The sequence below is a fragment of the Aquarana catesbeiana genome, linkage group LG02 (genome assembly GCF_042186555.1).
Source record: "Aquarana catesbeiana isolate 2022-GZ linkage group LG02, ASM4218655v1, whole genome shotgun sequence".
Taxonomy (NCBI): domain Eukaryota; kingdom Metazoa; phylum Chordata; class Amphibia; order Anura; family Ranidae; genus Aquarana; species Aquarana catesbeiana.
The window spans coordinates 541,138,953-541,163,100 of NC_133325.1; the positions used below are offsets into that span (position 1 = coordinate 541,138,953).

General features: G+C 41.4%; 1 protein-coding gene across 2 annotated transcripts in view; it reads right to left on the reverse strand.

Annotated features, from left to right (window-relative positions):
- Positions 1-24,148, reverse strand: part of SLC26A9 (solute carrier family 26 member 9) — a 659,312-nt gene that overhangs the window by 426,210 nt on the left and 208,954 nt on the right. For both annotated transcript variants that reach the window (XM_073615875.1, XM_073615876.1), the window contains exons 6-8: positions 15,396-15,560; positions 14,717-14,869; positions 8,376-8,458 (exon numbers count right to left, since the gene is read on the reverse strand). In XM_073615875.1, coding sequence (XP_073471976.1) covers positions 8,376-8,458; positions 14,717-14,869; positions 15,396-15,560 — 401 coding nt within the window. The remainder of the gene's footprint in view (positions 1-8,375; positions 8,459-14,716; positions 14,870-15,395; positions 15,561-24,148) is intronic.

Here is a 24,148-nt window from a genome sequence, read left to right on the forward strand (position 1 = left end):
ACTGGATGCGGGGAACAGTATACTGGATACTAAGTGCAGGATGCAGGGTACAGGGTACTGGAAGCAGATCACAAGTAGCAAGGCGAAGGATCAGGAAGGGATATGGCTCACAGGTAGAACACTGAGGCAGCAAACTTCATCAAGGAGTGATTACATGCCTTCCCAGCAGCCAGTATCACATGGAGCCTAATTATTAGAATAAGCTGGGAGACACCTGCTGGTGGTCACCGTAACTGCGCCCCTCAGCTCCAAGAACAACAGTGCCACCAGCAGGTGACCCAGATCCTGACATGAGTCCTGACAGTCTTCCCCCTTGAGAAGTGGCCCCTGTACTCTCCACCTTGCCTTGAACCCGAAAGTCCATGTGGGGGCAAGAAGTCCAAAAAAGTTTCCCCTTATCAGTGTCTGGGGACTCTCTTGATCTCTTCAGGCCAAAGTCCTTCAATCCGCTAAATGGCAGACGATGGGGTCTGGAAGCTGACTGGGTACCACGCCGCCGGGGCCCAAAAGCTGGCTGGGTTCCCCACTGGCCAGATGTCTGAAAAGGTGCAACATTTGGAGCTTACAATTCCCTAATGCAGCACATGTTCCCATGGTAAGATTCTTAAGGCCACCTGAAGACCTAACACTGGAATTCCTGGTCCATACAGGCACCCTGGTGCCAGGGTGGCTCATACCAACTGGACCTTGCACATCTGGGTAGCCAACAATTGCTTCACACTCTAGTAGCCATGCAGGTCTACCCAAGTCATCCGTCACCCAACCCAGTTCCCCAAATGCACCTGGGATTGCAGAGATACTGCCTAGGTCAGGGACCTCTATTAGTGTGGCTGAACTGGCAAATGCAGCTCTCACATCCAAAGTGTGTATCCGGACTTCCAGGCCTTGGCAAAACAAACATATGGCTGCAAAAGGAACACCAGAAGGGCAGCAATAGGGATCTTAGAACAAACAGGTAAAACATGTCAGGCATGCAACAAACATGGAGGGGCAAACAATATTAGATCCAACAGTTAATGGGACCCAAACCCTGGTACTAGATGGGCATCAGGCACTGGACCATCGGCGGCAGGCTGAGCATCGGGCACCAGACCATCAAAGGCAGGCTGGGCATCGGGCACCAGACCATCAAAGGCAGGCTGGGCATCGGGAACTGAACCATCAGAGGCAGGCTGGGCATCGGGCACTGGACCATCAGGCTGTCCATTGAGCACCAGACCATCAGGCTGTGCATCTGGCACTGGACCATCAGGCTGGGCATTGAGCATGGAACCATCAGGCTGGGCCTCGGGCATGGAACCATCAGGCTGGGCATCAGGCATGGATTCATCAGGCTGGGCATCGGGCATGGAATCATCAGGCTGGGCACTGGACATGGAATCATCAGGCTGGGCATCGGACAGAGGATCAGCAAAGTCAGACAGAGGATTAAATAGAGTCAAACTGGACGATAAGATCAGTGGCATCATACTGGATACGGGTAGCCGATTGAAGCTCAGTTAAGTCAGACTGGGAGACTGGAACATAAGCTTAATACATAGTGGCTTTGGGAAATGGTTGAAGACCCCACTTGGCCAAAAGAGTCAGTCTGTCCCAAGGTTGGATAGAACTTGTTATATTATTATATTAATGTATTACTTTGTTCACACAAATAGAGCTTTCTTTTGGGGGTATTTAATCACCACTGGGTTGTTTTTTTGCTAATTAAATGAAAAAAAGATAAAAAAATTGGAAAAAAAAAAACAAAACAAGTTTTTCTTTGTTTTTGTTACAAGATTTTGCAATAAATAATCTTTCTTCATGAATTTAGCCCAAAATATATTCTGCTACATTTCTTTGGTGAAAATAATCCAAATCAGTGTATATTATTTTGTCTGTAGGAAAGTTATATAATTCACAACTATGGTATAATCTGAAAATTAATCAATCCTAATGTACTGATGTACTAATGTACTATCTCATTTCTTGAGGCCCAAGAATGTCAGGAAAGTATAGATATTCCCCTAATGACTCGTTTATGGAATGTAGCCAGTCCAAGGTATTTAGTAAGAGGCATGCCAAGTTTTTTGAAATTGTAATTTTTTTGGCATAATTTTTGGAAAATTAGGAAATACATTTTTTTTACATACTGTCTATCTGTTTTGTTTTTTAACACACTTTGACCAGAGCAATATAACGTTACTATAGTACAATTGTACTACTCTGGGGAAGCGATCGGTATTTTTATTTTTTCTACACATTATGTTTGCTTCTAGCAAGGAATTTCATTGCTATGTGCAAGCATTTTACTGAATGAAATTGATTCATTCAGTTTGTTTTGTTATGATTAGCAGTGATTTGCCACAGCTGATCACATGGCACAGATGGGCTATGATTGGCCCAGTCTGTACCATGTGATCACTGTGACCAATCACAGCTAGCAACACAGTTGTACATAATGGATGGCTTGAAAGAAGTCATCCATTGTATATAACTGTCACGTGACCTGCTGTGATTGGTTACAGCGGTCACATGGTACCGGCAGCATGTAAGCTATGGCCCCCAAATATAACTGTATAATGACCTCTACCCTTATATGTGTCATTCGGACTGCCACATAGTAAGGCCAATAGTCAACCACCAAGTCAGCAGTGTATGTGACAAACTCTTCCAGCATCCGTACATCCAGACAGCGTCCAGTGGATGCAGCCGGCGACAGATTGTGCCGTCTGTCATAGGACGTCCACCCAGACTGACGAAAGGCCGGCCCCGGTGTCATTTGCCCCCATAGGCCAGGCTGGAACTGGTTAAAAGTGCAGCATAAACACATAAGACATTGATCTATGCAATAGGATTCCAATCCTCCAACTTACAGTGGACACTTCCTTCCTTTCATCCACTTCTGAGAATGGTGCTCACAAGTAAATAGAAAGCCATATAGTATACTATTCTTATATGGACAATATTTACAAACACCAGTGCAAACTGTGCATCGATGTGATAAAGTGCATATCCAGAACTACCTCCACCATACTTATGCAATGCGCACCCACCGCCAGTGCATGCTGCCAGATAAGTGTGCAGCAAGAAAATGTTTCAAATAAACAAGATGCAGGTAATGATTATCCCTTTAAAAGATCACTTCTCCCACTCTTATCCATGGGGGTATTCAGAGGTAGAAGCTGCCATATTTAAAAGTGCAGCATAAACACAAAAGAAAGTGATCTATCTGTGCAATAGCATTCCAATAATCCTCCAACTTCCAGTGGACACTTCCTTCCTTTCATCCACTTCTCACCAGTGCATACTGCCAGATGAGAGTGCAGCAAGAACGCATTTCAAATAAACAAGATGCGGTAAAAATGTCCTACATTTTATAGTAGTATCAAAGGGGACATTATTATTTGTAAATTCATCTGTAAAGTTAAACCCTGTTCCCAGTCATTGAGAACCCAAAAGTGAGTTAGCTCAATTTCTTGATAGCCTATTTCAGTTCACTTGGGAAAAATATCTTGGTGCTGGAATTAACGTTTAAACTCTGGTTCTGCTGGATATTTGGGTTTGTTTAAAGTGGTACTGTGTATGATCATTCAGAGTGTTTAACTTTTGTGAATGTCTACTGTTATTTCTTTTGTGCGTGTACTTATACCCTGACCTGAATACAATCAGAGTATTTGTTAACCTTAAACTGTGTGATTATTTTGTGATTATTTTGTGTTTCAAAGCCAGGGGGTTCTCTTGGTCAAGATTTTATGGTGGTGTCAGCGGGGGCTGTGCTCCCGGATCAGGCTCAGAACAGACAGAGAATCCAAAATGCTCAGCGGCTCTTAAGGGGGTAGTGCTACACAAATATATGGCTAAACCTGTGGCATTTCATCCATGTGTGAAGACTGTGAGGTGCACACGGGCCCCAAGGTAAGGGGGACCTACTGTGCACTGTCACACACTACCCACATGGACTAAAAAATATACAAATAACTCCACATGCAACATTTTCCTGGGCCCCAAGTGGTGACTCAGGAGCTTGGGAACAATCTTTTTAAATGGACACACACACACAGGCGGGCTGGCCGCATTTGCCAATGCTTAGATTAAATTTCCGCCAACAGCCAGCTTCCAGTGCCTGGCAGATCGATATCTTCCTTGGTTACCTCAGTAAACACTGAGGGCAGAGGGCGGGTCTGTGCTGAGAGCGAGGTGGTAGCAACAGTGGTCTTGCCTGAGGCTGACACACACCACAGAAGCCTGGCTGGACTGATAGCACAGTTTATAGTTTGTTTTTGTAAGAGTCAATTATGTGTTTACAGGATGCAGGTTTTTTTTGTTAAGAGAATGTCTGTCATGAAAGTGGGACACAGGCTGCTGCAGACAGTTTTTTTTTTTGGTAAGAGGGAGTCAATTATGGGTAACAAAGTTTTTGCTATACTATTACTACTCCAGACAATAATAGTAGTAATAGTATATAATGCAAATACTGTCTGCACTGCAGCCATAACACCTGTGATCATCATCAGTCTAATAATCACAACCGTTGCCCACCATTCGTAAGAATATATGGATAGTTTGTAAAACTTGGCCGATCTTTACACTGTTTGTAAATTTCCGTTACGGACGGCGGCTGTCTGTGAAAAAAAATGGCTTTCTGACAGGCTCGGATGACTTTCTGACAAACTTGGAACTGCACATGTGCAGATCCAAAGCCAAACAGGCTTGGATGGAGGCGGGCTTATATTGATGTCATGGCGCTGCTTGGCGCCTGTGATGAAATACTGGACAAGGAGCCAGAACATGGGAGTCGGGACATGGACGGGAGCCAGATGCACGTTTTTACTGTGCTATAACCATAATAAGCTGTCTTAGAATGGCACAGCAACTGCAGCAGTGAGCAGTGGGCATGCCTCCTGGAAGTTGGCAGACGGACTCCCCCCACGCATCCATGCACTGGAGTGCACAACAGCTAACAAGCAGCTTCTAGCAGCCTGGAAGGAAGGAATTACATGCTGCATGGCAGGCAGTGGTGAGATTTTAACCATCTCCTGTCCCTGTACCATGTCTGCAGCCCCTAACCATCTCCTATATCCTGTCCACAGCCACTAACCATCTCCTGTGTCCTGTCCGCAACCCCTAACCATCTCTTGTATCGTGTCTACAGGCTCTAACCAAACCATTTATCATTTTTGCAGCCCCTAAACATCTCCTGTATCATGTACGCAGCCCCTAATCATCTCTTGTATCATGTCCAAAGCCTCTAACTATCTCTTGTATCATGTATGCAGCTGCAGCCCTTAACCATCTTCTGTATCATGTCCACAGCCATTAACCATCTTCTGTATCATGTCCACAGCCATTAACCATCTTCTGTATCATGTCCACAGCCTTTAACCATCCTGACATTTTTCACATTTTGTCATGTTACAACCAAAAACATAAAATTATTTTATTGGGATTTTGTGATAGACCAACACAAAGTGGCACATAATTGTGAAGTGGAAGGAAAATGATAAATGGTTTTCAAATTTTTTTACAAATAAATATCTGAAAAGTGTGGCGTGCGTTTGTATTCAGCCCCCCCTGAGTCAATATTTTGTAGAACCACCTTTCGCTGCAATTACAGCTGCAAGTCTTTTTGGATATGTTTCTACCAGCTTTTCACATCCAGAGAGTGAAAATGTTGCCCATTCTTCCTTGCAAAATAGCTCAAGTTCTGTCAGATTGGATGGAGAGCATCTGTAAACAGCAATTTTCAAGTCTTGCCACAGATTCTCAATTGGATTTAGGTCTGGATTTTGACTGAGCAATTCTAACACAAGAATATGCTTTGATCTAAACCATTTCATTGTAGCTCTGGCTGTATGTTTAGGGTCTTTGTCCTGCTGGAAGGTGAACCTCCACTACAGTCTCACATCTTTTGCAGACTTTAATGGGTTTTCTTCTAAGATTGCCCTGCATTTGGCTCCAGCCATCTTGCCATCAACTCTGACCAGCTTCCCTGTCCCTGCTGAAGAAAAGCATCCCCACAACAGGATTCTGCCACCACCATGTTTCACGGTGGGGATGATGTGTTCAGGTTGATGTGCAGTGTTAGTTTTCTGCCACACATTGCGTTTTGCTTTTAGGCAAAAAAAGTTGGACCTTCTTCCACATGTTTGTTTTGTCCCCCACATGGCTGCTCGCAAACTGAAAACAGGACTTCTTATGGCTGTCTTTCAACAATGACTTTCTTCTTGCCACTCTTTCATAAAGGCCAGATTTCTGGAGTGTACTACTAATAGTTGTCCTGTGGACAGATTCTCCCACCTGAGCTGTGGATCTCTGCAGCTCCTCCAGAGTTACCATGGGCCTCTTGGCCGCTTCTCTGATTAATGCTCTCCTTGTCTGGTCTGCCAGTTTAGGTGGACGGCCATGTCTTGGTAGGTTTGCAGCTGTGCAATACTCTTTCCATTTTCAGATGATGGATTGAACAGTGTTACATGAGACGTTCAAAGGTTGGGATATTTTTTTAAAACCTAACCCTGCTTTAAACTCCACAAATTTAGCCTTGGCCTATCTGGTGTGTTTCTTGGCCTTCTTGACGCTGTTTGTTCGCTAAGGCTCTCTAACAAACCTGTGAGGGCTTCACAGAACAGCTGTATTTATACTGAGATTAAATTACACACAGGTGGACTCTATTTACTAATTAGGGCAATCTGAAGGCAATTGGTTCCACTAGATTTTAGTTAGGGGTATAATACAAATGCATGCCACACTTTTCAGATTTTTTTTGTAAAAAATGTTGAAAACCATTTATCATTTTCCTTCCACTTCACAATTATGTGCCACTCTGTGTTGGTCAATCACATAAAATCCCAATTAAATACATTTACCTTTTTGGTTGTAACATGACGAAATGTGGAAAATTTCAAGGAGTATGAATACTTTTTCAAGGCATGATCCGCTGAATTCCCCTTTACATCAGAGTATCCTTTGCACTGTAGAGGGGAATTGTGCAGACTCTGATGTAAGGGGGAACTCTGTGCTGACCTTCATGGAAATGCAGAAATATGTTTTTTGACTTTTCTTATAACTTAAACACATCGCTTCCCACTGTAGCAGCGGGAGTGTGTGTATAATTTATAAGCCTACCATTGGCTTTCAACTAAAAATCATTGCTTACTCTGACCCCTGGAAGCTAATGGAGCAAACACTGCATCTAAAAGTTTCTCGATGTTTCATCAAAGAAAACCTAGCAAAACAACATTATATCACATAGCAGACTTTATTTTATTTTTTTTATTCTTTATTTAAAGGTATGCAACATAACAAGGTAGAATGACATGACAGTACAATCCTGGCAAGATTATCAGCGTTGACATAATGGAGATAAAAGTAACAGAGATTAATTGTCACTATCTAAACTCTATACCCTATTGCAAATCAGTGATAATTATAACTAACAACTCAGGTTTAAAGTCAACTTTACCTAAAAACAAAACCATGTGTTGTAAAATATTTGCAAATATTTTGAAAAAATAAAAGTGTCAAAAAATAGTTACACCCAACCACTTTGAAACCCCCTCCCAACATACACCAATGTACAAAAGTAAACACATCCATTATTCCCTTGTCAACACTACCACATTCTGCATTATGTAAGTTGTCTCAGACTTTGACCACACCCAATATTTAGCACAAATTAAACCATGCCCATCTTTTGCAGTGGCACACTAAGCATAGGGTCCACTTTTGATCTTGCACATTGATATGCCCCTGGGCTAAACATTTGTTTCTAACTACTTTGTACTTTTTATTTTATTAAATAGAAGATGTGCAATCTTGCTTGCCAAGATCCTAAATTTTACAATTTTAGTACCATGTACTGTATCGCAAAAGTGACAGTTTTTTTGGGGCAGAAAATGATGCTATATCTGAAATAGATGAATGATGTGATATGGTAAATAAGGACATTGCTTTATTCCACTATGTTTGATACAAAATTAGATATAGTTTAGTACTTTTGACATTCTGGCACTGGTTGGTTTTCTGTAGAAATGTCTGAGACCTTAGAAAAATTTCAGCATGTACAGGAAGCTAGTAGGATTGCAGGATAGCATTTCTAAATAAAAAACATTAGGCAAGGGTGGTAGGACTGCCAAGGAAGTACACAGCCACCCGAACGTCATGAATTAGTAACAAGTAATCATGTTAAATAAAAGGTTTCTAAAAGGCTCTTCATTGTTAATCCTAGCCTCAGTGTGCCTATGATGTCTGATCTTGTTGATTAGATACTAAGGCTAGCTAGTTAATGGGGTAGGGTGGGGTGTAATACAAGACAGAATGCCTGGTGTGAGAGGTAGGAAGTATATATTTGTCCCTGATTCCTTTGTAATGCTTTACCAATGTATATTTTAAATACATACCCTAGAGGGATCTGTCCCACAATATCCATGTGATACTTTTCAGGAAGGTTAAAACTACCAGAGATGGCTGTAGCAATAATGACCTATAAACATATATATTTTATTTAAGACACTAAAGTAACATTACAAAAAATACATGCTGTATTGAATGAAAATAAAATATTAAAATTTAGAGGCATATTTATAAAATTCTAGTCACATGCATCATGATGGATTCATTGACATTCGGTGTATATTAATCAGCAACAATTAACATATTTAAAATGCAATGAATGTGATGTCAGTGAAAAAGAGCTAAAAATAACAACCGATTACTGTATAAATTTCACTGGCAGGGAAGGGGTTAACACTAGGGGCAACTAAGGGGTTAAATATGTTAGGGAATGTTTCTAACTGTGGGGGATGGAATTGCCTGGAGGAGGAGACTGATTGCTGTTCCTAATCAGTAGGAACAGCAGACCTGTCTTTCCTTCCCTTATTGCATTTTTTTTACCAAAAATATGTAGAAGAATACATATTGGTCTAAACTGATACAAAAAAAAAAAAAATGGGGATAAAAAAAAAAAATATATATATTTTTTCTAAATTGTCGTTCTTTTTTTGTTTATAGCGCAAACAATAAAAACCGCAGAGGTGACCAAATACCACCAAAAGAAAGCTATATTTGTGGTAAAATAAGGACATCAGTTTTGTTTGGGTACAGCGTCACATGACCGCGCAATTGTCAGTTAAAGTGACGCAGTGCTGTATCGCAAAAAAAGGTCTGGTCATTAAGGGGGCAATTCCTTCTGGTCCTTAAGTAGTTAATCACCACTATTTAGTGTACCTTGCATATTCTGCTTTTTATATATTATTTAATGATAGCAATTTTTATGAGTTGATGTAATTCATTTACATATTCTCAATGTTTTTTTCTGATTACACTATATACTGTGTATATATATAAAAAATAAATATATATATATATATATATATATATATATATATATATATATATATATATATATATATATATATATATATACACACACAGTATCTCACAAAAGTGAGTACACCCCTCACATTTTTGTAAATATTTTATTATATCTTTTCATGTGACAACAACAAGATTGACACTTTGCTACAATGTAAAGTAGTGAGTGTACAGCTTGTATAACAGTGTAAATTTGCTGTCCCCTCAAAATAACTCAACACACAGCCATTAAAGTCTAAACCGCCAGCAACAAAAGTGAGTATTGGGCCCAAAGTGTCAATATTTTGTGTGGCCACCATTTTTTTCCAGCACTGCCTTAACCCTCTTGGGCATGGAGTTCACCAGAGCTTCACAAGTTGCCACGGGAATCCTCTTCCACTCCTCCATGACAACATCACAGAGCTGGTGGATGTGAAAGACTTTACACTCCTCCACCTTATATTTGAGGATGCCCCACAGAAGCTCAATAGGGTTTGGGTCTTTAGACATGCTTGGCCAGTCCATCGCCTTTACCCTCAGCTTCTTTAGCAAGGCAGTGGTTGTCTTGGAGGTGTGTTTGGGGTCGTTATTATGTTGAAATACTGCCCTAAGGCCCAGTCTCCAAAAGGAGGGGATCATGCTCTGCTTCAGTATGTCACAGTATATGTTGGCATTCATGGTTCCCTCAATGAACTGTATAGCTCCCCAGTGTCGTCAGCACTCAGGCATCCCCAGACCATGACACTCCCACCACCATGCTTGACTGTAGGCAAGACACACTTGTCTTTGTACTCCTCGCCTGGTTGCCACCACACACGCTTGACACCATCTGAACCAAATAAGTTTATTTTTGGTCTCATCAGACCACAGGACACGGTTCCAGTAATCCATGTCCTTAGTCTGCTTGTCTTCAGCAAACTGTTTGTGGGCTTTCTTGTACATCATTTTTAGAAGAGGCTTCCTTCTGGGACAACAGCCATGCAGACCAATTTCATGCAGTGTGCGGCGTATGGTTTGAGCACTGACAGGCTGAACCCCCACTCCTTCAACCTCTGCAGCAATGCTGGCAGCACTCATACGTCTATATTCCAAAGACAACCTCTGGATATGATGCTGAGCACATGCACTCAACTTCTGGTCGACCATGGCGAGGCTCTGAGTGCAACCTGTCCTGGTAAACCACTGTATGGTCTTGGCCATCGTGCTGCAGCTCAGTTTCAGGGTCTTGGCAATCTTCTTATAGCCTAGGCCATCTTTATGTAGGGCAACAATTATTTTTTATTTTTTTCAGATCCTCAGAGAGTTCTTTGCCATGAGGTGTCATGTTGAACTTCCAGTGACCAGTATGAGAGAGGGAGAGTGATAACACCAAATTTAACACACCTTCTCCCCATTCACACCTGAGACCTTGTAACACTAATGAGTCACATGACATCGGGGAAGGAAAATGGCTAATTGGACCCAATTTGGACATTTTCACTTAGGGGTGTACTCACTTTTGTTGCCAGTGTTTTAGACATTAATGGCTGTGTATTGGGTTATTTTGAGGGGACAGCAAATTTGCACTGTTATACAAGCTGTACACTCACTGCTTTACATTGTAGCAAAGTGTCATTTCTTCAGTGTTGTCACAGGAAAAGATATAATAATACAATATTTTCAAAAATGTGTGGGGTGTACTCACTTTTGTGAGATACTGTGTGTATATATATATATATATATATATATATATATATATATATATATATACACATACACAGACACACACTATACAGTATCTCACATTTTTGTAAATATTTTATTATATCTTTTCATGTGACTGTAGGCAAGTATGTCTTGCCTACAGTCAAGCATGGTGGTGGGAGTGTCATAGTCTGCGGTTGCAAAAGTGCTGCCAGAACTGGGGAACTACAGTTCATTGAGGGAACCATGAATGCCAACATATACTGACATACTGAAGCAGAGCATGATCCCCTCCCTTTGGAGACTGGACCACAGGGCAATATAACATGATAACAACCCCAAACACACCTCCAAGACAACCACTGGCTTGCTATAGAAGCTGAGGGTAAAGGTGATGGACTGGCCAAGCATGACCCCAGACCTAAACCCTATTGAGCATCTGTGGGGCATCCTCAAACAAAAACAAAAAGTGGAGGAGCGCAAGGTCTCTAAACATCCACCAGCTCCGTGATGTCGTCATGGAGGAGTGGAAGAAGACTCCAGTGGCAACCTGTAAAGCTCTGGTGAAATTCCATGCCCAAGAGGGTTAAGGCAGTGCTGGAAAATAATGGTGGCCGCACAAAATATTGACACTTTGGGTCTAATTTGGACAATTTCACTTAGGGGTGTACTCACTTTTGTTGCCAGTGGTTTAGACATTAAAGAGGAACTGGGCGGCACAGTGGTGTAGTGGATAGCATGGTTCGAATCCCAACCACGACACTACCTGCCTGGCATTTGCATGTTCTCCCTGTGCCTGCGTGGGTTTCCTTCAGGTACTCTGGTTTCCTCCCACACTCCAAAGTCATGCTGGTAGGTTAATTGGATCCTGTCTAAATTGTCCCTAGTATGTATGAATGTGAGTTAGGGACCTTAGATTGTAAGCTCCTTGAGGGTAGGGACTGATGTGAATGTACAATGTATATGTAAAGTGCTGCGTAAATTGACGGTGCTATATAAGTAACTGAAATAAAATAAATAAATAATAATAAATAACTGCAGTCTGCTCACATAATTTGAAATAATTCTTTTACATATGTTGTATATTGATTCCATTTCCATTGATGTGTTTTACTGTAGGCTATACAGACATTTCAATATATTCATGTATGTACTATTGTCAAGGCTATGTTGGTCTATATTGATTTATGTACCATGCATATCTTTGTCAATAAAGTTGGTTTTTCCAATTAAAAAAAACAAAAAAACATCTTTGACATTCTGAAGCTTCCCTCCAGCCACTTTGCATATTATTTTGTGTACCTGATTCTGTACCTGCCAAATATGCTGCAGAAATCTCCCTCCACTGAGTATGGCTGCAACCATTTTAACTGTGGGCAGCTGAAGCTGCTGCCTGTTCACTTACTGGATTTACACAGACACACACCTCCAGCTCTGCAGCTCTCATTGGCCCTCTTATGACTCATCCCCCCTCCCTTCCTGGCAAACTCTCACGAGAGTGAGAGCTGTGCATGATGTCATATGTCTAGGCTTTTTTACCAGACAAGAAACAGAAAGTGGCTAGACACGTGCAATTCGTTTAGTTCCGAATTCGTTTTTTAACTAATTTTGAAAAATGCGTTAATTCCAAAATTTCCGAATTTCCGAATTTTTCAGTTTCTGAACTTCGGATTTCGGAATTTCCAAATTTCGAATTTCAGCATTTCCGAATTTTCAAATTTTAGAATTTTCGAAATTTCGAATTTCCAAATTTCCGAAATACGAATTTCCGCATTTCCGAATTTTCAAACTTCCGAATTTTGAATTTTCAAATTTCCGAATTTCCAATTTCTGAATTTCCAAGTTTTTGGATTTTCGGAATTCGAAAATTTGGAAATTCAAAAATTAGAAAATGCAAAAATTTGAAAATCTGAAAAAAAGAGAGAAAATCAGTAAAATTCGAAATAATAACTATTAAATTATAGGTATTGGAATTTCCTTTCAAATTTGGCTGTTTGTGAACGTAATGAGTACGAATTTATCCGAAGTTACGAATTATCTGAAATAACGAATACCGTATCTAAACACATGGAACGTAACAATCTAATAATAATAAATAACAATAATAATAATAAAACCTTTTTAATATTATTATTTATTATTCGTTTGTAACATTCCATTTGTTTAGATGTGGCATTTGTTATTTTGGATAATTCGTAACTTCAGATAAATTTGTATTTGTTACGTTCACAAACAGCCACATTTGAAAGGAAATTCCAATACCTATAATTTAATAGTTAGTTTTTTTCAAATTTTTTGATTTTCAAATTTTTTGATTTTCAAATTTTTGAATTTCCGAATTTGTGAATTCCGAAAATTGGAAATTCAGAATTCGAAAATTCGAAATTTGAAAATTCAGAAATTCAAAATTCAAAAGTTCAAAATTTGGAAATCCGAAAATTTGAAATCCAAAAATTGGGAAATTGGGAAATTTGGAAATTTGAAAACGCGAATTCTCGGATTTCCGAATTTTTGTATTCTGAACTTTAGAATTTTCTAATTTCCGAATTTCCAAAAAAAAGCACAAAAACAAATGAAACGAAAGCAAACAATTTTTTTGTCAGTGCAGTCTAGAAGTGGCTGTTTAGGTTATTTACTGCCAGAAAAAAAAAGTTAAAACAAAGTTAAAACATCAAAGGCAGATGGAAAGTTGAAAAAAGGACTGAAGGTCCGCTTTAATGGCTGTGTGTTGAGTTATTTTGAAGGGACAGCAAATTTACACTGCTATACAAGCTGTACACTCACTACTTTACATTGTAGGAAAGTGTCATTTCTTCAGTGTTGTCACATGAAAAGATATAATAAAATATTTACAAAAATGTAAGGGTTGTACTCACTTTTTGTAAGTTCCAGTACCTATTGTTTAAGAAATAAAGACAAAAAAAGCCCTGTGTATATATATATATATATATATATATATATATATATATATATATATACACACACAGGGCTTTTCATATCAAATAGTGGGTGTGTTCAGTCAAATTTCACGAAAACAGTAGGAGGGTCTTAAAGGGGCATTAAATACCAGGATAGCATTACATACAGAATGCAGAGCTGTCACTTGTAAACACAAAAACCAGACTTCTGTGTTTACAAATGATTGTGGTGAGCAGGCACCAAAGGGTCTGAGCCAGAGGTGGTGGAACTGAGTTCCACCAAGTTCCCCCTGAAAAAAAGCCATATATATATATATATATATATATATATATATATATATATATATATATTATATTAGAATTATAGTAAAATACTTTTTTTTTTTTACAACCTAGTGTTTTATCCAAATCCTTACATATCTTTTTTAGCATTATTATAAAGAGTTTTAAAGAAAAGTATTTTGTGTGGCAACTATAGGTTGCAAAGAAGAAGTAATTACAGTGTACCAAATGGCCAGTCATCCTTGGATCTTGTACTCATGAACCTTTAAAACATGTTTTAAAATTCACAATAGTGAATGTGCAAGACAAAGGTTTTCGGTGAATGTGGAAGAAATACAGATGCTGATGAATGTCAGTAATTTTGCTTGATACAGTGAATGTGCAGGTGACTGAGTTTTAAAAACAAAACACATGACTCACCAGTGAATGTTACACTCACTGCTTTATAAATAGCCTCTTTATTTTTACCACAACCTTATTTTTACCACTTTGTGGGTGACACTTACGATGATAATCTCCATGGGGATGGGAAAATGGATCTTATGCATATATTTGAGGTTCAACTCCTTCACAGTGATTAGCAGCACTACGCTGACCAAAGCAAACACTAAAGATGCCACATTGGTTTGTCCCAGTTTTTTACAGATATCTATAAATGTCTGCCGGAGGAAAAAAACACAAAATGAAAAAAAAAATCGAATGGTTATGCAATAATTAACCTTTTTCCACTGTAGATAACTTTCCCCTGTACAATGTCTCCTACTCAGGGAATGTTCATCTACCTTCCCCTTGAAATAGCTTGTAGTCAACAATGTGTGCAACTGCAAACTGTGACTTGGCTGCCACTAAAAACCCCAAAAACAATTGGAATTGAGATTGCATGTAGGTTGGGGGCATTATTATCAAAGTGTGCCTTTGTTCATTATTGTAATTGTTAATTACAATTGCAGTATTAAAGGAAGAATTATACTATTTGATTTGCATTAATACAATTAATAAAAAAAAATATAAAAAGCATTTTTTTTAGTTAACACATCAATTCATAAACATAAAAATTATCTATAAAAATTGCTTAAGCACATTAGTCAGAGTGATTGTTAAGCTACCAAAGCACTGCCTAATTTGGCCTAAGTACAGTATCTAGTAGATGACCCCTGTGCAAGAAAGTATTAATAGTTGACTTACATATATAATGGCCAGTATTCCACTGTATGGTGGAACGGTGACTCCAAATATATACTTGAGCACAGAAAGGAGAATCTGCAAGCCAGCAGCTGTCATAAAACCACGCACAAATGATTCAGAGAGATATATAGCAACAAATCCAAACTGTACAAAGCCTAGCGCAATCTGAAAAAAAAAAGCCAATAAAAAGATAGTTATTGCAAATTGCTTATATTCTTTACAATAAATGGTCAGACCACCTAAACCTGTGAAACTTGGTGAAAATATTTCACTACTACTGTGCAAAAAATCAGTGATAAGGCTGCAAAAAGATATACCTTTTTGGTGAATGTACTATTTAAAGGATAAGTTCACCTTTTGTAACATGTTACATGTTACACTCGCATTCAGGCTGCAACATGTTAATGTTGCAGCAGCCTCTGCATCAGCCCATTTTCTTCCCGCACCCACTGTCAAAATTTTAAAAAATGTGGCCATGCAGGGCTCTGCCCACCCGACCGCATCATTCATTCACAGAGTTCTGTGAATGGGAGAATGACAAGTACCGACATCCTTTGTGGCTGTCAGCTTATAGTTATCAATGAACTACCAGGGCGCTGTTGAGTGCTCTAGGTAGTTCATTGATGCTTCCTGTCAGTGTGTAACTGCCTGCCGTATGAGATATGAGCAGACAGCTTACATCGACAGTCTGCAAGAGCCCTGTATTGCACCTGCGATCTACTGATCTACTGATCTACTGGGTGCAATGCTTTGCAGCCTCCTAGTAAAAAAATTAATACACGCACATTTTTTTACCTGCAAAAAACATGTGCATTTATAATTATTTTTACAAATTGATGTGGAATGATGTATGTTTCTCTTGGCATTTGATGAGTATCAATAAAGGTTAGATTTATGTCAGCCATGATTTTAAAGCGAATCCACAGGATTCACATTCACCTGCACGGATAAATTTATGTATAATTTCACCAATCTAACTTTTTTTTAAGCAATAATATGTTGCATGGTCCATGGTCATTTTCATTTTGGATATAGTAAGGGAGGGTTATAACCCCTGTCAGTTATTTTGCTCTCTGTGTCTCATTGGAGAGATTTACCTTCACTTCCTGTCCCATAACCTAAACAGGAAGTGAGACGAAATCCAAAATCCCAAAATGTGAACTTTCTTTTAATTTCACTTTCAATGATAATGGTAAACAGGGCAAATATAGAGGGTTTATCTCCCTAAATAGGGCAGAGGTAGCAATAAAAACCTAAAAGGTAATTTAATCCATCCCCACTCTATCACCTATCAGTGAATTGTGATAGTAGTGGGCCTGCCATCAGAATATAATGTCCCGGTGTGGGGGGATTCTTTTCTACACTTCATTTGTGTGGATTGAAGAATCCGTATTTTTTTTTTCATTCATCCCATTAGCTGAATGAAAAAAAAGAAAAAAAACTGTGTATCGCCATCCTAACCATTAAAGCAGGCCATAGATGATGCAATGTTCTTTCTTGCAACCAGGGGTTGTAGAAAAAAAAAAAAAATCGCTTTATTCCCTCAAATGTTGATGGTGGAATCCCTCCTGCAGAGGTATTGTGTTCTTGCCTCCTGGCGGGTGTGTGTGGGAAGCTGTCCCTGCCAGGAGAAAACAATGATTTCTGCTAGCTGTAATAGCTGCTGGCAATAATCACATGCTATCTGGCACGCTGGTTTTACCTAAGTCAATTGATGGATCGACTTGGGTACAATCAGCCTGCCCATAGAAGGATCCATAGCTCCCAACTGTCCCTGATTTCGAGGGACTGTTCCTGATTTGGAGCAATGGCCCTCTGTTCCTCTTTCCTTCTGATTTCTCCCTCATTTTGGTCTGATCTATATAGTTGTATATAAAATGCACTTTTTATCTTTCAAAAATGTTTCCCAGTGCTAAACCTTTCATCCAAATTCTAAATTGCTGCATTTATACATTTTAAAAGCCAATATAAAGGAATAGTAGTGGTAAAAAAAGCCCTTGAGGATTTAATGAACCTTTTTTGGGATTAATTCTCCATTAAGGGGGTGTGGCAGGGGTGTGTCCTATGCCTACATACATTTGCTAGTAGGTGTCCCTCATTCCCATCTCAAATGTTGGGAGGTATGGATGGACCGAATCTCGGCTGGTTCCTGCTGAACCTGCCGAGGGTAAATCCATCTATTGCTGGGTTAAGTCAGTGTTTGTTGGAGCTGTATAAAGAGAGATTGGGGAGAACTGTGCTAAACTTTGCTTTTCTGTGATGTAGATTGCAGTGATGGGCTACAACGGGGATCCGATGCAGACCCTCTGTCTGCAGAGCCTAAACACAGTGGAGTCTGATGGAAGCAGTGGGACAATTTAATTGCAGCCTCAGTGAGAGCAGGCTGCCATGTCGCCTAATGCTTCTTCTATAGTTCCAGCTGCAGTGATATGAACTTCACTCCACCCCTCTGTATCGCTGCCTTAAAGTAGAACTATAGGCAAAACTTTTTTTTTTTTCATTTTTGGTAGAGCAAGGGAGGGTTATAAGTCCTGTCAGATTTTTTTACCGCCATCTTTGTCCCATTTTGGAGATTTCCCATCACTTCCTGCCCCATAGCCAAACAGGAAGTGAGAGGAAATTCATACAAGTTAAGGGAATCCCTTGGGGACTACCAGGTCACCAGAACTAGTGCCCATTGGAAGATTTCTCCGCTGTTACTTTTTTTACTTGGGACAACCCAAAATTTTGGATTTTCTTTTACTTTCACTTTTAATGATAATGGTAAACAGAACTAACAGAGAGGGTGAATCTTCCTAACAGGAGCACAGACCGCTATAAAAGTTGACAGATGTTCTAATCCCTCTACTCTCCATCCAAAATGGAAATAAAGTTTTGCCTTTACTTATACTTTAACCTCACCAAGTTGTGTGTGCCCGAGCTGGCCAGAAAGTGGTTGGTTAACTGGGGGCGGGGAGATGTGGGGGGATCTACCGCCCCTGGGGATGCCAGTTTGTTTCGTTTACAGACAGATTGGGCTACTTTGGAGGGCTAAGGGCTGTTTTCTGCTCTGAAGATTGTCTGCATGTTATTGTACAGAGGGGGAGAATACATTACATGGGACATGTGAGAGGGGTCACTCCCTGTCTTCATCCCAGGGGTCCCTATCTGTCCTCCTGTACTCATTCCAGGGGTATCCTAAAAAGCAACAGGGGGCTCAGGACAGTAAGAGCTTGTTTACTTTTGTGGTTTGGGAGGGTGGTAAAGTCCCATAGTTAAGCCCTGTTTTTACCAACCCACAGCCGCAGCCCCTTTAACTGCAGTGGCCAGGGGTGTACACATGTCGCGGCCACAGCAGGAATGAAACACCCTTGCACGCTTGGCAGTTGTAGCGTGCGTTAAGCTTGACACATTTAAGTGAATCTGGCCAATCTGCAAGCGCCCTGTAACCTTCTGTAGTACTGCAACCAAACTGTAAAGAAGGCAGTGTGGAGGAGTTGTATCGCCTCTTCACCACCTGCTTTAACCACTTGGACCCCACACAAGCACGGTGCAGCTGCGTGCATTGCACACGTTTGCAGAGTGAAGGTATAATTCCTGTCCGAAAGAGACGAGAGGTATAATTCCTGCCGCAGTATGAGTACAACCTTAGTTGTTGCCTCAACAGATAAAGGGGGTAGGGATTGGGGGCAGGGTTTTACCACCACCCAACTTCACATGTGAATAAGCTTTAGGGTGCCACTGCCAAATGCAACTAAGAGCTCATTCACAAGTGCGCCATGCAATGCTGCTCCTCTGAAAAGTGATGCAACAGGTGGTGAGCAGGTTGCCTCCTCACCAGCTGCAGCCTGTCCATATGGGGCGCATGGGTGCTGCCCCCCTAATCTATGCGCCCAGCCCCTACTTTACATGCAGGGTGCCAGATGCATGGATTCCCATGGGAAGTTTTTTTTTTTTTTTAGAAGCATGTGATCAGAGCCTGAGGCTATATTTAGCTTCAAACAAGGGTGGGCTCAGGGCGCAGAGCACCATTCCCCGAGCCCACCCACCTGTGTGACAATAGCAAATTAACATTCGCTGTTGGCTTTCTGCTTTTCCTCCTGGCCAATCCTGGCTCAGGAAGCAGGTCCTGAGACACGATTGGCCGAGAGAAGAAGCGATCCCATTGGCCGTCGAGGAGGAGGAGACGCAGGGGAAGCCATGCCGCTGTGAAGCTGAGGAAGGAGGAGATGCAGAGGTTCGCCTCCTGGATTAAGCCCGCAACCAAGATGGGGTAAGTGGGGGGATCGATCGACAACCGGGGGCATGAAGGAGACCTGACTGACTGCCGGGGGGGTGCCCCCCCAAAAATATACCACCAGCCACCACTGCTCCTCACTGCCTGGTTTAAACAAAAAATTGCAGTGAAATGCATGCAATTGCGGCACAGTAATATGGGTGTAATCATTCGGTGAGGAGGATATGGGTGACACTGTCCCCTTTGATCTTTGACTTCTTCCATGTTGTTCAGGTAGATTGCCACCTCTCTAGGGTTGCCTGCCCCTGAGCAAATTTCATTCCTTGTTAGGTGTTGTTTTCGAACAGAACCTTGTGGCTTCCCTGGTGCAGTCCCGCTGCGCTTTGGCGCAGCTAATCAGCAAGTTTTTGTCCTCCTCATCCCTGCCCAATGCCCCACCATAAAATAACACACGCACAGTATACATATACACAGACACAGGCACACACAGTATACATATACACAGACCCACACGCACAGTATACATATACACAGTCACAGGCACAAACAGTATACATATACACAGACACACACATGCACAGTATACATATACAGTACACACATGCACAGTATACATATACACAGACACACACATGCATAGTATACATATACAGTACACACATGCACAGTATACATATACACAGACACACACATGCATAGTATACATATACACACACACGCACAGTTTACATATACACAGACACACACGCACAGTATACATATACACAGACACACGCACAGTATAAATATACATAGACACGTGCACAGTATACATATACACAGACACACACACCCACAATATACAAATACACAGACACACGCACAGTATACATATACACAGACAAACACACAGTACACATATACACAGACACACACACAGTATACATATACACACATATACACACATGCACAGTATACATATACACAGACACATGCACAGTATACATATACACACACACACAGTATACATATACACAGATACAAGCACAGTATGCATACACGCAGACATACACAGTATACCATACCTCTCAACTTTTTGAGATGGGAATTAGTGACACCTATCAGCAAAAGTATGCAGGCATAGGACACACCCCTTGCCACACCCCCTTAAAGGAGAATTGTACAAAAAAAACAGGATTTGTTAAACCCACAAGTGCTTTTTATACCACTACTATTCCTTTATATTGGCTTTTGGAATTTACAAATGCAGCAATTTAGAAATCAGATAAAAGTTTTAGCACTGGAAAACACTTTCTGATAGAAGTGCATTTTATATACAACTATATAGATCAGACCAATACGAGGGACAAATGAGGAGGAATGAGGGACAGAGGGACTTTGTTCCAAATCAGGGACAGCCCCTTCGAAATCAGGGACAGTTGGGAGCTATGGTATACCGGTACATATATACACATGCACATTGTACATATACACAGACACAAGCACAGTATACATATATACATACACACACAGTATACATACACACAGACATACGCACAGTATACATATACACAGACACAAGCACAGTATACATACACACAGACATACGCACAGTATACATATACACAGACACAAGCACAGTATACATACACACAGACACGCACACAATCACAGTATACATACACACAGACAAACACCAGCACCTTTCATCTGAAAATCAGCCTGATCTAACACACTCCTGCTGCCCCCTTCTGCTGTCATGCTGTGACTTGTAGTGCCCCAGCATCTCACAGACACATTAGGTGTTAATGCAGGAGAGGAGGAGGAGTTTGAGCCTGTGTACTGGTGAGAAGGTAATAAATAAGGGAGGTGTAGCAGTGATTGGGGGAGATGTTCAGAACATGTCCTTCCTGCAGAAGCAGTGCACTTCTCCTCACTCAGAAAATCGATCTAACAGCCTCACAGACAGAAGCCATGCTAGAGGGAACACAGCCTCTCCCTCTCCTCCTCCTGCTGCTCACCAGGGTAAGCCACTGATAAAACTAAATTTAGCTCAGCCAAGTCAGCTTGCCTTCTTCAAGCAGGCTGCAGCCCAACCCAGACTGCAGGCTCTGTACACTCCTCCCTCTCCTGTCCTCCATCTGCTGCCATCTTCTCTTCTAAAGTCAAAAAAGCCGCGCTGGGGAAGGGATCTGTACATTCTGTTCCCATTGGCTGAATAGGCAGTGGAGAGGCGGAGCCGCTATAGCCTCTGGATTTTTATAAACAATGGATGACTGTGATGGACTTTTCAGGGACAGAGGTAAAAATTAGCGATAGCTGTCCCTGAATTTACTGAGGTTGCCAACCCTGATGGGGCCCCCTACTGGCCCCAAGCCCTAGGGCAGTGCCCTAATGGTCAGTTAAAAAACTGCGTGGGGTTCCTCCCAAAATCCATACCAGACTCTTGTTCGAGCACGCAGCCTGGCAGGCCAGGTGGGGGGCAAGCAAGGAAGTGCCCCCCCTGAACCATACCAGGCCACATGCCCTTGACATGGGGGGTGGGTGATTTGGGGCAGGGGGGGCACCTTGTCCGCATGTTGATGGGGACAAGGGCCACTTCCCTACAACCCTGGGCAGTGGTTGTGGGGGCCTGCAGGCAGGGGGCACAGATTCCGCCCCCCCTATGTGAATGGTGTTGACTGTCCATTATCAAGCATGGAAAGACTACTGCTAGATCAAACTTTTTCTCCCATACTATAGAGAAAAATCTTAACAACCCTAGACAACTCTTCTGCACCATTGACAGATTATTAAAACCTCACAGTCTCTCCACACTTCCTGCTTCAACTCAGCTCTGTAACACATTCCTAGGTTTTTTCTCCTCAAAATTGACAAAATAAGACACCAAATTCTTACCACACCACATGTTCTTTCCACATCACTTCCTGACCCACCTAGTTTTACTGGCTCTTCTCTCTCTCACTTCTCTCTACATGACACTGAATCTCTAACTAAATTAGTCTCTATTATGAAATTTTCCACCTGCATACTTGACCATATTCCCACACATTAATTTAAATCCTGTTTTAGTTCTCTGTGCCCCATTATTCTCAATATCATAAATTACTCCTTTAGCACTGGTTTTGTACCAACAATCCTCAAAACTGCCTCCATCACCCCGGTACCAAAAAAAAAAACCACAACATGGCTCTGGACAACTTACCCTTCCTTGACAAGATCCTTGAGCGGGCTGTGATATCTCAGTTACATAATCACTTGACTTTAAATAATCTATTTGAACCAATTCAATCTGATTTTCGGCAACTGCACAGCACAGAAACCGCCTTGGTCAAAGTCACTAATGACCTTCTGTTAGCTTCTGATTCCGGGTCACTAACTGTTCTTATTCTACTGGATCTTAGTTCTGCCTTTGATACTGTAGACCGCTCTCTCGCCTCAAAACCATATTTGGAGTCTCAGAATTGGCTCTGGAATGGATTCAGTCATATCTCACTGATCGTTTTTCAATGTTGGCAACTATACTTTAGGATCAGGGGGCTCCCTGAATCTGAAAAGGAGGTTCAATCAGCAGTCAAATCACTCATTAAAGGTCTCATCCCAGATATTGCAGAGCACCACCTATCTCCTATCTATCTCCTTACACAGTGCAGAAAAGACGATCGCTTAAACCCCTATTCCAGATCCTTATTAATAAGGTAATCGCATACAGATGGTCATTCCCGCTCCGCCTGAACTTTTCCTATAGGAACAAAAGCTACAGTTTCCCCTCCTTTGCAGAGGGAGAGAGCATACTGGTCTGATCGCTCAAGAAATCCCCCCATCCACACCAACAAGGGACCCCCCTCTTTCACTAAGAGGCCCCCCTAGCAACCCACTTGGCTGAAACAACACTCTAAGAGATCAAAAGAAAACTTACCGACATGATGAGCAAGCTACCCCAAATAGACCAGGGCTCTCTGGTCTGTGACTTTATCTACCCACATGATAGGGACACGATCCCAGGTCTACATTTCGAAGGCTCTCCTCCGGGACTGACTTATGCTACCCGTTGACCCAGCAGGAAGCCCTTCCCTTTTCCCCTACAGATTTTGATCTATTAGGGCGACAGGGAACTCCAGTTCTGGGCTTTTCTGAGGGACAAGGAGTCTACCCCTTGAGCCCCCTTAGTGGGCATCTTTTTAACTGCTGACTGCCTTTTTTAGAAGGCATCCCACACTAACATAGTGTTTTGATACATATAGAGTTTTTTGTTCCGTCCCAATAGAGGGAGTTCTTAGCCTTTACCCACCGTAAGGTGGAAACAGTTATTTTACGATTAATATTTTCTATATAGCGTGTTTCTATTACCTCCTCCTCCAACTTAGCCTTCAAGATTGCTACTCCAGTGGTACAGGAGCTCGTACCAACAATACTAGTGGGGGGCTACCCCGATTCAGGCTAAAGGGTTTAATCATTCCCCTGAACCGGGTCTGGGTGCCCTCCTGGCTCCCCTGCCCCTCGGCCTGGGGGCCTGGATTTTGACCGGGCCGGGGAAGGGGTTCCCGGTGTTCTTGTT